The 17,028-nt window shown below is 42.4% G+C and overlaps 1 protein-coding gene across 1 annotated transcript in view; it reads right to left on the bottom strand.

Moving 5' to 3' along the window:
• Positions 1 to 375: 375 nt before the first annotated feature.
• The window catches only part of Eif4enif1 (eukaryotic translation initiation factor 4E nuclear import factor 1), a 39,916-nt gene continuing 23,263 nt past the window's right edge, over positions 376 to 17,028 (bottom strand). Inside the window, exons 9-19 of the mRNA XM_032916114.1 lie at positions 16,661 to 16,840; positions 14,594 to 14,826; positions 10,554 to 10,625; positions 10,015 to 10,198; positions 8,787 to 8,866; positions 8,116 to 8,255; positions 5,157 to 5,241; positions 3,774 to 3,906; positions 2,273 to 2,617; positions 1,513 to 1,680; positions 376 to 1,121 (exon numbers count right to left, since the gene is read on the bottom strand). Of these exons, the coding sequence (XP_032772005.1) occupies positions 883 to 1,121; positions 1,513 to 1,680; positions 2,273 to 2,617; positions 3,774 to 3,906; positions 5,157 to 5,241; positions 8,116 to 8,255; positions 8,787 to 8,866; positions 10,015 to 10,198; positions 10,554 to 10,625; positions 14,594 to 14,826; positions 16,661 to 16,840 (1,859 nt within the window). The 3' untranslated portion in view covers positions 376 to 882. The remainder of the gene's footprint in view (positions 1,122 to 1,512; positions 1,681 to 2,272; positions 2,618 to 3,773; positions 3,907 to 5,156; positions 5,242 to 8,115; positions 8,256 to 8,786; positions 8,867 to 10,014; positions 10,199 to 10,553; positions 10,626 to 14,593; positions 14,827 to 16,660; positions 16,841 to 17,028) is intronic.

The following is a 17,028-nucleotide window of genomic DNA, read 5'->3' as shown; positions in this document are numbered from 1 at the left end:
TCAGGACCTCTGGAAGAGCAGTCAGTGCTCTTAACCACTGAGCCATCTCTTCAGCCCATAAGTAAAAATTTTGAGAGGAACTAATACAGCAGAGGCAAGATAAAGACTTAATATAGGCTGGATTAACTATGCCAGTAAGTTTCAGAGAAATTACCATATATGACTTCCCTAAAGGTCAGTTTGGTTTTGTAAAGATTATAATATTGATTCCTTGTTATTTGCCACAGCTACTTTCAGGGTTAGTCCAGCTTAAACTGATGCTATCAGAACTTTATGTGCAGGAGAAAATTCTAGAATTTCTAAGGTGAAATTAAAACATGAAAGAAAGGAAGTAAACTGTCTTTTAGTTCATTGAGGAAATAATCACAGTACCAGTTTTATGGTTCACACGCGTGGCATATGCAACTTTTAATAAACCAAAGAAAAAGTCCCAAATATACAAGTGAAAAAAATCCAAACAGTTGACACAGGCCTAACTGATAGTTACTTTATGTACAGCTGTATGTATAAGTTCAAAAAAGCTATCCTATTTGTATGTACAAAAGTTTATACACAGTTCTGTACATAAGGGTCTATACATTTTATTTTCTCAGAACCCTTAGGTGTCACCTCTAGAAGACACCAACACTTCATTCACATATTTTATAAAAGAAAGACTTCCAGGACTGACAATCTTGTGTCCCTTGTATTTGAACCATGTAGGCTCCATTCGATTATTTAACAGCCTTTTGTCATAATGTAGATCATGGTAGGTATGTGGATCCCCTTAACATTCTCACACAGCGTGCTCCAATGTAAAAAGCCCATTACAAAGATGGGGAATGAAAGTCATGGCCAGGATGCCACCGCAGGTCCAGGTATGGGTGGGCCAGCCTGCCCTGTTCACTGTCTATATTCCAGTTCATCTACACTGATGACTTTGGTGGGCATGGAGGGCAGAGGCTGCTGTAGCACATCTGAGCCAAACCACTTGGCAAGGCCCACGGGGGAGCTGCTCCTTTGGCTGGTGCGATGCTCCAGCTGGGAGTGCATATGGGGCAGGCCTGACCGGCTGGGTACATTCGGAGGAGTCTGAACGTTGATAGCTGCTGCCTGGGAACTAGAGCCTGGAGGATGCAGAACTATGGAGAGAAGAGTGTCAGTGCATAGATCTACACTAGGCCTTCATCTACACCTCACCCACTCACCCATAGAACCTCACATGTCTACAAAGAAGGCCCTTGGATTCTCACTCCCAAGACCTGCTCTATTTACAGTATTTTCTGATCTACTTGAATGGTTTGTTACTTTTGGGGGTGGGAAGTTTATCAGGATTTAACCAGAAGCTTCCTAAAGTGTAGAATGCCAGATGACATAGGAAAGCCCACCAAGGCTTTCAGCAGAGTCTCAGCCTTTTAAGAGGTGAAGTACAAAGCCAGAGCATGCCTGCCTGGCTCCCACTGTCCTTGCAGTAGTATTTATCCCAGAAACTTGCAGTGTGGTCAGCCACACTGGCCTTTTTCTAAACCTTACCTGAGCGCTGTAGCTGCTGCTGCATCACTGCCAAATGCAGAGGGGTCCCAGGACGAGGGTTTAGGAGAGGGTGACTAGCAGCAGAGACCAAAGGGTACAAGGGTTGACCTAGGAGTGGGCCAGATAGTCCCTGTAAAGGAGCCATGTCTATCCCAGGAGGAAGCACACCTGATGGGGAGAAAGAAGAAACTTCTGAGTTTCTGAGTTATGTTAATGTTCCTAAAAATTTACAATTTTCTTGGGGTTGGGGATTTAGCTCAGTGGTAGAAGCACAAGGCCCTGGGTTCAGTCCCCAGCTCCGAAAAAAAGAACAAAAAAAAAAAAAAATTACAATTTTCTCAAACATTTTTGTTGATTTGGAAACTTCTAAGGAGGTGGGTGTGCCAAGGTATGCAAATATGCATATACACAAGCATATATACATGAGCATACATACACAGACAGTTTTAAATGAACAAAGCCAGGTTTCCTCATTTTTTTGTTTGGCTTTTTGAGCCAGGGTTTCTCAGTGTAGCCCTGGCCATTCTCATATTTACTTGCTTCTGCTTCCTGAGTGCTGGGGTTAAAGGCTGTACCCCCACTGTCTTATTTCCCATCTTTTTGCACACTAAGGGAATGACAATGGATTGGGCCCACTACTTAAGTAGGTGGAAGAATCTTATTCTAGTAATGCCTTTTTGGAATACCTTATACAACGCAAAATGTAGGAGATTTAATACTAGGACCAATAACCAATGCCCACACCTAGTCAGAAACTCACCAGCTTGGAGCAAACCTGGAAGATGCTGTGGATGCACCCCTTGGGCTATCAACCTCTGGACTAATCCTGGGTGAAGCTGATGTGCAGGGCGAACAATAGGAACATGAGGGACGAGGGGAACTTGGTGGGCAGGGCGGAGAAAAGGTGTTCCTGGGACTGGGGATGCCAAGGTAGGTGTTTTCCTCCCAGCTGCTTTAGGGCGATAATCTTGTTCTTTGGTATAACGGTTGGTCTGGGACAGTGGGGTGGAGCATGAAGACCGCTGTAATGTTGAAAGTTTAGGATTTGCCGTAGGAGAAGAGTCTTGATCAGAATTGGATATGGAATTGGATGACAGCAGGTTCTCTGTAAGGATTCATTCACAGAATGTTGGTATTGATATCCTTTATCAATTTCAATTCCCAACAGCCCAGCAAATCTTTTTAAAAATCTGACAATTCTTGTTTCCTCTTAATCAGGCTAGATGCTTTTGTGGAAAGTCATGCAGACAGACGCATAACCTACGACTCTCTAAAACCCCAGGAGCTGAGTTATGGTCACAGAGTAGTTAGGCCTTGAGCTAGGACTAAATGCCAAAATTTTGCTTACCTTGATTTCCTATTTTATGTATGTGGATGGTGTTTTGCCTGCATGTATGTTTGCATGCCTATGAGGTCAGTGCTCATAGGGGCCAGGGAAGGGTGCTAGGTAACCTAGGGCTGAAGTCACAGATTCATAGGTGGTAACCTATCATGTGGGTGCTGGGAATTGAAGCCAGATCCTCTGGAAGAGCAAACATGGCCCTGAGCTATCCCTCCAGCCCAAGGATGACAAGGTCTTCAAATTCTTTGTTGGAATTCTTTTGTAGTTGTTTCCTTTCTTGGGAAGTAAACATGAACCCGTGGCCTTGTACACAGCAAGGCAAGTATTCCACTGCTTAGTTGAGCTGCATTCCCAGTGCACAGAGACTTCTGATACAACCCAAACCCTCCTGACTAGTGTTTCAAAACAAAAAGCACAAGTACCAGGTGTGTAGTTGTGGTGCCTTTAATCCCAGGACGTGGGAGGCAGAGACAAGAAGATCTCTGTCAATTTGAGGTTAGCCACATCTACACAGTGAGATCCTGTTGCAAGTAAAACCTGTAACCGAAACAACAACTGAACGACAAACCTGCATCCATCTACCCAGAGACTGTTGAAGAGGACCTATTCCCAGCACCCACATGTGGCTCACAACCACCTCTAGCTCCAATTCTAGAGGTTCTAATGCCTTCTTGACACTGGATGCACATGGTGCAGACATACTCACAGGAAAAACACGTGTATTAAACAAAGAACTGAGCTATATCAGTATGCTAAATGAATTTGTCATTCAATGTGGAAGACTAAGAATCATAAGCCAAAGCACATCTTTACCCCAGCTGGCCAGTGTCAAGTGAGCAAGTCTGACTGAGCCTATCACCTCCTCTCCCTCACAGTGCAGTCATGCATGCCTATGCTCTGACAAGGTGAGCAGCAGTACCTTCGCTGGCCTTCTGAGCATCCTCTTTACCATCACCAGGAACCACTGTTCCGGGTGCTATTTCCTCCTTGCTTTTCTCTCTGCTTTCATACATCTTGCGGATCACTGAGGTAGGGGTGAAGGAAGGAGAAAGCTGCAAAGAAGAGGAGGCAGACATCAGCATACTCAAGTGTCTTTTCCCTAATACTAATAAGCCAGTGTTTTATTTTTCACTTTTTTGGACACTGGGGATTAAATCTAGGGTCTTACACATGCTTGGAAGCACTTGCCCTTAGTCTGGTCATGGTCAACATGGTGAAGAGTCCCCATTTTGCCTTACATTGATTGGCACAGGCAACGCTAATGTTTTGGTCTATAGCTACTAGAAGAGAACACCAAGGGGAAAGTAGTCATTGCTTGAGGAGCTTCAAACACATGTTTGCCACCCTGTAAAATGGGCCTGTGTATGTTCCCATGTTTCTCAATCCTGAAATAGGGCTAGTAAGCGGGAAGAGCATGGCTGGAAATAAATGGGGAAGCAATGTTCCAGAGACAACCTCAGAATCCTTGTTCTTCGTATTTTTCTTTTAAAATTACATATAGGAAAATTCAATTGTCTTACAGGTTTTGTCACCTTACCAGGACTTACTTAAGGGTTCTTTGTTCTTGCTTATTTTATAATGATGTTACATAATTTTATAGTGAACTTTATAAAGGAAGAGACAGGACCTAACTCATGAATAAAATTCCTTCCAGAGTTTGTCTAAAGCAAGGTATTTAGTGCAGAGTCCCCTATGGAGTGAGTCCTGAAGCACAGAACAATTGTTCTTCCCCTTTGCCTATCAGCTTTGATTGGATAAGTCATCTGTATCGGGTTGAAAAAAAAAACAAAAAAAAACAAAAAACCCAACCCACTGGTAAAGCTAGACTTATCATCACAGATAAAACAAACCCAAAGGAGAACAATTTACAGACCCACCACTGGAGTCCGCCATGTGAACAGTCACTCCTCTCATTTCCTGCCTCATATTTGTCCTTCTACTTTCCCATAACAGCTATTTTATTTTTGGTTTGGTTTTATTTTTGGAGGGTCACACTAGACCCTCACATGAGGCCCACACTGGCCTTAAATTCTATTTGCCTCTGCCTTTCAAGGTGCGTGCCACCGAGCCAGGCCCAGCTATTTTTTAAGCTGAGTTGTACTGTGGCATAAGTTCACCTATCTGCTAGAGCATACTTTCTTTACTAGAATAGTGGGTTAGGGAAAGATGTAGTAAACAGACAGCTACGAGAGGTCAGTATTCCTCTAGAAGGCATTCAGAGATATATAGTTAACACACTGGTGCAACACAGATAACCAGATGAAGAATCTTGAAGCCAAGCAATTAATTAAACGTCACTGACCATACTCGTGATGGAGGCAGCGGGAGCTGGGGAAGAGGAATTTCCTCGGTGCATGGGTGCTGGTGACTTTGTCATTCGCTGTTGCCTGTAAACAATTAACAATGCCAGTCACTCCAAACTATGTAATGCCAAGTCTTAAAACCATCTAATTCAAGACCAGTCTAGGAACTTAGTATATACCTTCACTTATCCAATTTAACTTCTCAAACATTCAAAATATGAAAAAGTGCATGCTAAATTCTGAGGGAAGAGCAAAGCTCTGTGTAGTGGGAGCAGTCAATAGCCTGAGGCAAACCAAGGGATATAGGTGTAAGATACCAACAAGGTATAGTGGGAAAATAAAGCAGAAGGAAAGAAGGACTAGAAAATGAGGAAGAAAGAAGGAAGCTAGGCGAGACCAGTACAAAGCTAAGGAGCAGCCTGGTAGTGGTGGTACTTTGCCTTTAATCCCAGCAGGCAGAGCCAGGTGGATCTTTGAGTTCGAGCTCAACTGGCCTTCATAGCCAGTTTCAGGACAACAAGGAAAAAAACCTGACACCTCCCTTTAAAAAAAAAAAAGCTAAGGAGAAGAAACAAAGGTTTAGGCAGAGAGCACTGGGCATCTAGGGCATCCAGGCCGGTACACAGTTTAGTCATGAACAGCATTAGTGGGCTGGCTAACAGCCTTCACTCCAGGGACTGCAATACTCCAGATAGGTGAAAGCAGCAGTTCACAGTGCCTACAATGCAGCCGATGCTCTTGTCTGAGACACTAATTCAAATCAAACTGAGAACTGGAAGCATGAGTTATTTCACAACCCAGTGACATTCATCATGCCCTACCAAATGAGGTTTTGTTCTTTTTAAAGGTAGGGTCTCTTTACACAGTACTGACTACCCTGAAACTCACTATGTAGACCAGGTTGGCCTTGAACTCAGACATCTTCCACTCTGCCTCCCAAGTGCTGGGATATCTATCCCCAGCCTATCCTAGAAGAGAGTTGACATAGAAACGGGGGAAAAAAAAGCTTATTCACCATCTACAGTCAATGAGCAGAATCCTCTGAAACACAGGTAACGCTGGGATCCTAACTGTAAGCTTTCCAATCAGTATCAAGAAACTCCATGCTACTCTGAGATGAGTCTGAGCACACAGCAATGCATTCTATGTGTATATGCGAAAAATCTCCAAACCTGGACGTTTCACACAATTATCATTTACTCCTTTTTGTAAACAGCATTTTTGTGTTAGGAAAAATGCCCGTGCAGGAGACAGACCTGAACAGAACAGATGACAACTCTAATCTCAAGGGCGTCAGACTCTTAGGGCTGCAGGGCAAAAGGGAAACAGACCAAAAAAACAAAAAACAAAAATTTTTAATTTCAATATGTGGCGTGTTACATTTTCCAGTTTGCTAAGTGCTTTAAAGCAAAAGGAAGCCTAACAGATTAAAAGCGCTTGCCTAGCAAGCCCAAGGCCCTGGGTTCGGTCCCCAGCTCCAAAAAAAAAAAAAAAAGAAAAAGGAAAAAAAAAAAAAAAAAAAAAAAACCAAACCAAAAACCAAAACAAAACAAAAAAAAACAAAAAAAAACACAACAGCAACAACAAGCCGGGCTACAGAGATGGCTCAGTGGTTACAGGGCTTAGGGCTCTTCCCAGAGGACCTGGGTTCAGCTCCCACTACCCACATGGTGGCTCATGATTATGTGTAACTCCAGTGCCAGTTTCCCCTTGTGGTCTGGTCTCATTTTGATCCTGCACACACGGTACATACATATAAGCTCACAAGATATACACATGTGGGAACACATACAAATAGTAAAAAGAAAGACTGGATCCATTAGCTCTACCACCAAACTGATGTAACAATCCTCCATGGAGACTGACTCTAAGTTAGTACACACAATCTGTGACAAGAGGAAGTCACGTCAGGTTTGGCTTCACCATCTCACTTAGATGACTAAGCAGACTGTGATGAGCAAACCCATAATCCCAGCACACAAGAGGGAAAGCCAAGAGACTGAGGACCCTGTGCCACACAGTTCAAGGCCAGGCATACGGAGGCCCTGATTCAAAAGACCAAGGGCTGGACATAATGGCACCTACTCTCAATGCCATCACTCTAGAAACAGACACAGAAAGATTGCCAGGAACTTCAGTTCAGCCAATGATGTAACAGCGAGACCCCACCCCGTCCCAAAAACAAAACAAATTAAAACAAACAAACAAACAAACAAAAACCCCAAAAAACAAAATACAAAGTAAGCTAAGGTAATCTGAAAAGAGAAAAGAAAGCAAAGCTAGGCAGTGGTGGCACACACCTTTAACCCCAGCACTCAGAAGACAAAGGAGTTCGAACACAGCCTGGTCTACAGAGTGAGTTCCAGGACAGTCAAGATAAACAGAGAAATTCTGACTTAAAAGAAAAAACCAAAACCAAAATCAAACCAAAAAAACTCAGAAACAAGGGCTAGTGGGTATGATGTATAATAGAGTACTTGTCTAGTATGTCCAAGGCCATAAATTCAATCCCCAGCACTGAAAAAAAATTAGCTGGTAGAAACACTGTAAATTAAAAAAAAAATGTATTTATTTGTAATAAATTGTAAGGTGCAATTATGAGATAGTATCTCCTGACTAGCCAACTGGAACGCAAAAGTCATTTACAAATTAAGAACACAAAACGTTATATAGAATAAAAAATGAAATTAGTGATCATTTGTAAAGGTCAGACAGTGGTCACCTGAGGGAGGTAAAAAGTAACAGTGACAAAGGGGACCTGGAGGACCCTGGAGATTTCACCCGCATTTCCTCTATCAACAGCATCTGTGGTGGGATGGAATTCCTATCTCACATGGGATCAGCATACGTAAATTATATTCATGATATGTAATTCATGATATATATGATTTACCAGTCTCAGGAAGACTGTATTTATAAATCAGTACCAAATCTGCATAAGTAGGATTAGTAATTTACCTGTTTCTGAGCCCATCTCTGGTTCTGTCCACTTGAGGTTTGCTAAAACCAGGCTGGTAGAAGGGTGCGGTCTGTACTGTAAGGTCATGTGGCAGGGTCAGCCCCTCTAAAGCAGCTTGCTGCAGTTCTAGCTGGCTCATCTGATCAACAGAAGTAGTAGAGGACAGACAATCGGTAAAAGATCAAGGAGGTTCAACTCGTCCATAAACATATATCTTAAATAGTAGCTGAGAAAACTCAGTATTGCAAATAACTAATAAGTTATGCTGGTGTCCACTGAACAATATTTTTAAAACTTAAATATGGGATGAGAGACAGCTCAGTGGTTAAGAGCGTTTACTGCTATTGCAGAGAATCTACGGTCAATCCCCAGACCCACATGGCAGGCAGTTCACTATCCATAACCCATTTCCAGGGGATCCAATGCTTTCCTGAGAACTCTGTCAATGAGCACATACATAAACGGAAGCAAAACACTCAAATACATAAAGTAAGTAAATCCAAAGAAAAAAATTTAATTTAAATAATACTCATCACTCAGCAATTTTTTCCTCTGTATGGGTTTGAACTATAGCCACTGTGGAACAACCCATGTACGTTACTGTTGCAATTCAACTCTGTACCCAAGCAAGAGCAAGAGTGAAAAGGCAAAGAGAAAGAGCTCAGCTGACCTGGGCTGTGACAGGACTCATGGGCTTGCGCATGCCTTGGAATGGATCTCCAAGTAGTTGCTGGGGTCCTGATGGGAAACCTGCCAGGAAAGTTTCAGAATCAATAGATGTCAAGCATTAGAGCCCAGGACAGCATAAGCACCCGACCAACATGTTGGCCCTGGCCTAACAGGAAGCGATGCTTTGTTGGCCTGATAATATGTACTCTTCTCCCTCTCCTCCCACAGTGTGTATGTGGGCCTTAAGCAGAGCTCTTAATGGCTTTCCCTGCTGGTGTAACCTTCACGCACGTTGTTACATTTGTCCTTTTCTGAGAGCTAAGAACGTGTCTATTTGGCAAACTGGCTGTGCTTGACAAACCAGTTGGTACTAAAGCAAAGTCCAGTGCTCTGAGGATCAGACTCTTTCCTCACAACTCTACATAACTGTGGACACATATTAAGGCATATGACCAGCAAAGGCAAGGACAGCTGCCTCTAGTGTTTCCATGGTAGAAACACCAAGCCCTGGAATTGCTTCTTCCAGGCACATTCTGACACAACTACAGGACTTCACTGCTCCCTCTTTACCAACTTCAAGTGCTTGCCAGAGAGCCACTACTTGTGACTGGCTCCTTCATATAGCCCCAAACTCATTATATAGCCCAGGATGGCCTTTAAAATTTGAGATCCTGGGGTTGGGATTTTAGTGGGATTTATATAGGCCCAGGGGATGGTCCCCTTCGAAAAAAAAAAAAAAAAAAAAAAAAAAAAAAAAAGAACCAAAAAAAAAAAAAAAAAAAATTTGAGATCCTTGTGCTTCACCATTTCAAGTGCTGAGATTACAGAAGTGTACCATCATCATCCTGGCTTCCTAAAGTTCTTTATTGAAGACCTAAGAATCCAAATTAACCATTTTCAGCTGATTTCTCTAAGAAATCTACAGAGCTATACAAAGAAGTTTACTATGAACATGTTGACTTTAAGGAGAAAATAAACTATCTTCCACTTTGACTACACTTTCTACAGAAATCAGCTTAACACCTTTATACATTTTCTTTAAAATTCTTTAGCATGCCCTTGACAAAGACCTAACTCTAGGGAACGAGTATGACCTGCATAGACCCAGGTGGAAAGCAGGCATGCGTACGAGCAGCTACTGAGTTGGGAACCCACATCAGTGGTGGAGTGCTTAACTGGTAGGGATGAGGCTCTAGGCTCCATCCCAGAACTGCTAAAGCACTAGTTACCAATGGGTGATGGTATCCTTGGATGAAGGTAGTCTGCTGAGGCGGCTTGAGTTCGAAACACCTGTGACATTGGAGGAGAGGGTGCTCTTTGGCTCAGTAAAGATGCAGTAGGCTCCAAGCTCCCCATAAGGCCACTGAGAAGATTGGAAGAAGCAGGTCTCTGAACCGGTTGACCCAGAAGTTCCTATAGGCAGAAATGCCAGATCCCTGTGAACAAACCTACTTCTTCTTCCTTCTAGTTAGAAGCTTTGGAATATAAATTCACTTTTTGAAGCCAGACAATGCCTCTTCCATGCAGCACTGAGGATCTGGGATCTCACATAGAAGACATTTCCCAAGTGTTTAGCTACTAACATTTGCTTTAAGTTAGGGCTACAGATACAGATAGTAATCAAGTTCCAAAGAAACAACAAACTGGCAAAACAAACATTTAAAGCCATGGGATTAGCAACGTAACAGATGATCTTAGGTAGCAACAGTATATCTCTGATTGTCTCACACAGGTTACTCTGAGGGATCAGTATAAGACTGTAACATACCTGTAGGATGTTTTTAGGGACAGGCTGGCCTGGAATCTCAGCAGGAGCCAACAAGTGACTTTCAAGGTTTCGCTAAAAAAATAAATAAAAAAATAAATAAATAAATAAATAAATAAATAAATAAAACGGTTTTCAGTTTCAACACAATTTATAGATTGGAGACCATATACATCAAAAAATATGCAACTCCCAAGGAAGTTGACCGTTAACAGCAGAATTACTCAATACTCAACATCACAGAAAACCTTCAACCAACTCTCTTATCCCATGCAGCTCAAAAGATCCTTCCCATGTGCATGAAGAGTCATTAGGAAATATTCCCAAAGCCAGAGTAGTCCATTCCTGTTACCATGACACCCTGCCCCCACCATCAAAAACAGGTGAGACCAAGAAGCACTCAGACAGATATCACAATTTATGAGATTTTCATTTTGAAGGAACCCTTACTGATCATTGTCATTAACAAGATTTACTGACTGAAGAAAGTATTAAAAACAACATGCTGAGAGAGGGCTCAGTGGGGAAGAGCACTGGTTGCTCTTCCAGTAGACCAACTTGGGTGCTATGGTCAGTACCCACATGGCAGCTCACAACCATCTATTCCTCCAGTTAGGAGACCAGATGTCTTCTGGCCTCCGTAGGCACAAATGCACATGGAACACACATATATACATGCAGATAAAACACTAATACATTTAAAATAAAAATCCTTAAAACAAACCACTACTCACAAAAAAGAAATGTGACAGCTAGGCATGACAGTCATGTACACTACTCTTTCTAGCACTCTGTTGTTTGAGGCAGAAATATCATCAGGAGTTTGAGGCAAGGATGGGTTTCACAAAAAAATGGCTAAGAACTAGGCAAGAGGTATAGCATTTTCCTAGAATGTACAAAGTCCTGGTACTGATCCTAAGCATTACACACTAAAACAAAAATAATGAACAGCCAGAATTGTTACTGTTCTGAAGTTTTGGCCTAGCCAAGTAGCACATGCCCTTAAATTCTAGCATTTGGGAGACAGAGGCAAGTGTACCTGTATTCAAAGTTGGCCTAGTATAACATGGTGAATTCCAGACAGCCAGACCAACATAATTCAAAACCCAAAAAATCAGAAACTTAAATGTTACTATTTTAAGTTAAATACACGACTCCTTTGCTCTGAGTCTGCCAATGGTCTTGCTTTGTATACGCCCCACCCCCCCAACCCCCATATGTCTGAATACTGTGTGGCCACTAAGCTTATCCAGTAGTACTTTGATGCAATTCCCTTCCAGTGGCTGAATCTGTCCAAGTCCATAGCCTTTCATTGTTGGTTTTAGAATTAGGGCTAAATGCAGATGATTTCAATAGACAGGCGACTTACTTCATATGGCTTAGCATATTTACATGGGTCAGCAATTCCATGTAAGACAGTCTGGGGATGAACTTTATCAGATGCACAGAGTCAGATGAGAACTAGTACCCAGCAGTAGACAGAGCAGGAGCTCACATGCAAACCAAGCCAGCACAGATACAATTCTGAATCTGTGTAATATTTACCTAGCCGCTTATTATCAGGGGTCAGAGCTCACTTCACCACCACACCTGAAGCTACATGTGCACAACAGCACGACACTCTAATGTCAAACCAAGTGTGTTCACAGCTGAAGGTCAATATTGTGCAAAACCAATCAAAGGTTGAGATATGAAATACTGAACTCCCTTCTCTCTCCCTTTTTTCCTTCAAGACAGAGAGTCTGTCTATGTAGCACAAGTTGGTCTCAAACTTGCCCCTCTCCTGCTTCCTCCCCCACTGCTCCCAGCTCTTTTGCCTCCACCTCTGGAGACTCACACTGAAAGGAGACAGCAACCCTATGGCAGGATTTGAATGAAAACTAATCAGTGACAAACCCCAGGGCTGGAGAGACAATCATCAGGTAAAGTCCAACAATCCGACATCAACTCCACGGTTTAGTGTGCAAAGAGAAAACGACTCTCTCAAGTTGTCCTCTGACCTGTACACATGTTGTGGCACATGCCCATAAGAATACATACATGCACACAAAATACTTTGTAAAAAGACATAGTGAATCAAACATTTATTGCTGTTCATACGTTTTGTAATTCCTAGCCAAAAAGGGTTGAGGAGGAAAAGAGGCAAATTCAATTTGACAGACTTGATACAGCAGAGCAACTGAGTCTAGGTTTCATCCTTCAGATGTGTCTTGCTTCCCAATCATTCTGTATACAAGTGATAGGGCCACATTAACACTGAGCTGAAACTCACTCTAAACACCATTATGATGCAAATCAGTGCATGTTATAAATCAGTGCGTGTTATAAACCTGCATTAGGGCTGGAGAGCCGACTCAGTAATTAAAGCTAGGGGAGCAATCTACAATATAAACCTGCAACTTGAAAAAACAAACAAAACCAATTACAGCTTCTTACTATTAGTGAATTCACAGTATAATTGTCTTATAAAACACTACCATGGCCAGGTGTGCTGGACAGACCTCTAATCTGAACACTCAGGAGGCAGAGGCAGGCAGATCTCTGAGTTCTGAGTTAGAGGCCAGCCTAGTCTACAGCATGAATTTTAGGACAGCCAAGGCAACATAGAGAAACCTGTCTTAACAAACTAAACTAAATTAAAATAAAACAAACAAAAAACCCTCACATCTTTGATATGTACTGAAAGAGACAGTGTGTGTGTGTGTGTGTGTGTGTGTGTGTGTGTGTGTGTAAGAGAGAGAGAGAGGGGGAGACGGGGAGGGGGGTGGGGGAGAAAGACAGTGTGTGTGCACCTTTCTAGATCAGGCTATCCTTTGAATTTGGAATTATTCTGCCTCCACTCTCCAAGTAGTGATGGAACTACCAGTCTTTACCACCATGCTCAGCTCCACCTTTGGTATTTTAATTAATTTAGTTAAATTTAATTAATCAGTTTAATCAAGAGAACAGGCAATCTAGATATTTGAGTATATACAAAGTGTGACAATAAAGACTTTACTGTAGGGAGCCGGTGAGGCTGCTCTTCACAGGCTGCTCTTCCAAACAAATATTCCTTCACCCACATGGAGGCTCGGAACCATCTGAAACACCAGTCATAGCGGGGCCTGATGCCCTTTTCTGGCCTGTGTGCACCAGGCATGCAAGTAGTGCACAGACACACACACAGACTAAATGCTCATACAAATATAATTAAATAAATCTTGTAAAATTTTATTATAACATTATCTACAGTTAGGCAGTGATGGTTCATCTTTAATCTCAACACTTGGAAGGCAGAAGCTGGGAGATCTCTGAGTTTGTCCCCAGCTTGGTTTACAGAGTGAGTTCTAGGACACCTAGGGCTACACAGAGAAACTATCTTAGGGGGGAAAAAAAAAACAAAAACAAAATAAAACAAATGGGTATCAGGTGGTCCTACCTGGCCCTGAGCTCCTGCCCTCACAGACACTAGGGTTAGAAGCACACGTCACTATGCCCAATTCAGCACAAGGGATCAATTTCTTTTTTTCCTCTCCTTTTTGCATAGATAACCCCACATATTAGATATGTGTATCTCCAAACAAGGCTAAAATCTACAACTCACTCCTTCCCTTCTTAGGAAAGACTTCATAGAGGCACTGCATTAACTGACGCAGACTGAATTAGTCGGCCACACTACTGTCCCAAACACACACACCATCAGATATACCTCTTCTAATAACAAATCAATATCCATAATTAAGGAACAAACAAAGACCAAGCAACTTCTAAAGAAATTTGCAGGGCTGGAGAGATGGCTTAGGGGTTAAGGGCACTGGCTGCTCTTCCAGAGGACCTGGGTTCAATTCCCAGCAACCACATGGTGGCTCACAACCATCTGTAATGGGATCCAATGCCCTCTTCTGGTGTGTCTGAAGACAACTACAGTGGACTCATCTATATAAAATAAATAAAACTTTAAAAAAAAAAAAAAGAAAGAAATTTGCAAACTACTCGGATACCTGCATCAAACCTATTTATTACTGCAGTGGGAGAGGCTGGGCGAGGTTGTACCGAATACTTACACTGACTTTGGGCTGGGTAGGCAAAGTCCCACTTGCCTTCATGGTGTTCACTAGTTTGTTGAATGCAGTCATATCTCCATCTTTCTTGAGCTGCCGATTGCTAGTCACAGCACTCAGGGTCTCCTCTAAATGTTCTGCCATGAAGGGAGTTGAATTCTTTATTTGCTGGTCCACCTTCAAGCCCTTCAGCCCGGCTTCTACCTCTTCCACTGAAAGTACAACCCCTGAATGTGCTGAGAAGTTGAGAAAGTTCTTATTACACCAAGCAAAGGGTGTTGAGGAAGAATTCTCATTGGCTACCAATGACAACTATTTCACCACTGTAGTGAGGCTGTCCAAAAGGCTGACACTGAAATAGACAGACGGAACACTTAAAATGAATTTGTTAGGAATAAGGCTGAAATCACACACTTCGAAGGAGACGGTGAGCACTCAAGGAGGCACAGTGAGCTCCAGGACAGCAAGGACTAAACAGACCTAGTCTCAAAAACAAAAAGGGGATAATAGAGGGGGAGAGTGACACCTGTGGGAAGAAATGACTCAGTGATGAAGAGTCCACATTGTCTTACAGAGGATCTGACTTCAATTCCCAGCAGCCGCACCAGACAGCTCACAACTGCCCATAACTCTATAGTCAGAGAACCTGTATCTCTCACCACCTTGGGCACATACAGAGTCTCACTTTCATTTTTTGAAGTCTGGTCTTTTGTTATCTACTGTAATGCTAAAGACGGGCCTCCCAGGACCTGGTTGTCCCAAAGATGTAGACTCTGCTCCCAAATCATTTCTGGTTGGTAAATAAAGATGTCAACAGCTAATACCTGGGAAGAGAGATATAGGTGGGGTTGAGGTTTACTGGGTTTGGGGTCAGAGAGAACCATGAGGTGAGGAAGAAGGTGCAGGAGGAAGGAGAAGCCTCCATGGGTTTAGGTGAACCATTGAAAAAAACGTGGCCCCGAGGCCTGGCCAATTGGAGTAGAGAGCGGCCCAGATGAAACATAGTAGTAGTAAGTAATGACTCAGGTTATCGATAAAAAGTGGACTCTGGCTGGAGAGATGGCTCAGTGGTTAAGAGCTCACTGCTCTTCCAGAGGTCCTGAGTTCAATTCCCAGCAACCACATGGTGGCTCACAAACCATCTGTAATGGGATCTGATGCCCTCTTCTGGTGTGTCTGAGTACAGTGTAATCATATACATGAAATAAATTAATTAATTAAAAAAAAAAAAGAAGAAGAAGAAAGTGGACTCTAACAACATGGAGGTAGGCAGCTGTCCGGCTCCTGTGCTGTTTCAGGCTTATTACAAATATAAAGCTGTGTGTGTCTTCTATTCAGGAACTAAAGGGTCAAAGGGCACATAGAAACCTTGGGTCAGGAATAGTTTCAACAACATACCTTCACATAAATAAATAAATAATAATAATAAAGGAAGAAATGATTCCATACAGACCAAAAATATTTAGATGCCAGGGATGACAGAACTATGGGGTTTGAGATTTCAAACCTTGGTAAGATCTCTACATAGTGATAACCAGAACTACATAAAGAGACAGTCTCAAAAAACTTGATCCCATGTGTCACACAAAAAGATACCCTGTAATAAGTCTCTTCAGACTTTGCTACCAGGGACAAGAATCCAACAGCAACAAGGCTGCACTGTGGTCTCAAAGTACTAACTTGTTGCCTAAGTGAGAACATGAAGGTAGTGTTGTGTGAGGAACAGGCAAGCCCAGAAACATTCACTGGGCTGCTACTGCTCAGTAAAGAAAAACCAGAGTAGACAAGTGTGGTGCACGCCTTTAATACCAGCACTCTAGAGGCAGAGGCCAGAGGTTCTCTGAGTTATAAAAGCCAACCTGACTTACATAGCAAGTTCTAGGCCAGCCAGAGCTTAAAAGATTCAAGGCTGTGTGGCACTGTGCTTGGGTCTTTTGGAAAAACACTGAAACTAACTTCGAGGCATGCGCCTGACTTGATGAGAAGTAGCACATAAAACTATTCCTTCCTTAGAACACTTAAGAACACATGAAATTAAACAGCTAAAGCAGCTTCTCAACAAATACTTACAGCTTTCTTTAAGTTTTTCTTTATTTGCAGAAAGGCTAGAAAGAAGGGGTTTTAAATCCACTTTGGCTTTCTGTAGCATTTCTAAAATGTCCACTTTATTTTCAGCATGGTCTTCTGATGGTATAGGAGCAAAATAATTCCCCGAGTTCTGTCCAGGAGAGAGGACGGCTTGCTCCAAACCTGATTTTGTAAATAAATGTAGTCACAGTTGGTCCCACTGAGAATTAACATCCCTTCCAGAGCATAAAAAGAATAGAAACGGAAGGCTTTCCAGTATCTAAAGCCTCTTTAACACTACAGACCACTGATTAATGAAGACAAAATGAAGCATGGCAGGGGAGGCCCACCGGACATACAAGACTAGAATG

Source organism: Rattus rattus, chromosome 11, assembly GCF_011064425.1.
Source record: "Rattus rattus isolate New Zealand chromosome 11, Rrattus_CSIRO_v1, whole genome shotgun sequence".
Taxonomy (NCBI): domain Eukaryota; kingdom Metazoa; phylum Chordata; class Mammalia; order Rodentia; family Muridae; genus Rattus; species Rattus rattus.
The sequence above is the reverse complement of the archived record's forward strand: the minus strand, read 5'-3'. Positions and strand labels throughout refer to the sequence as shown.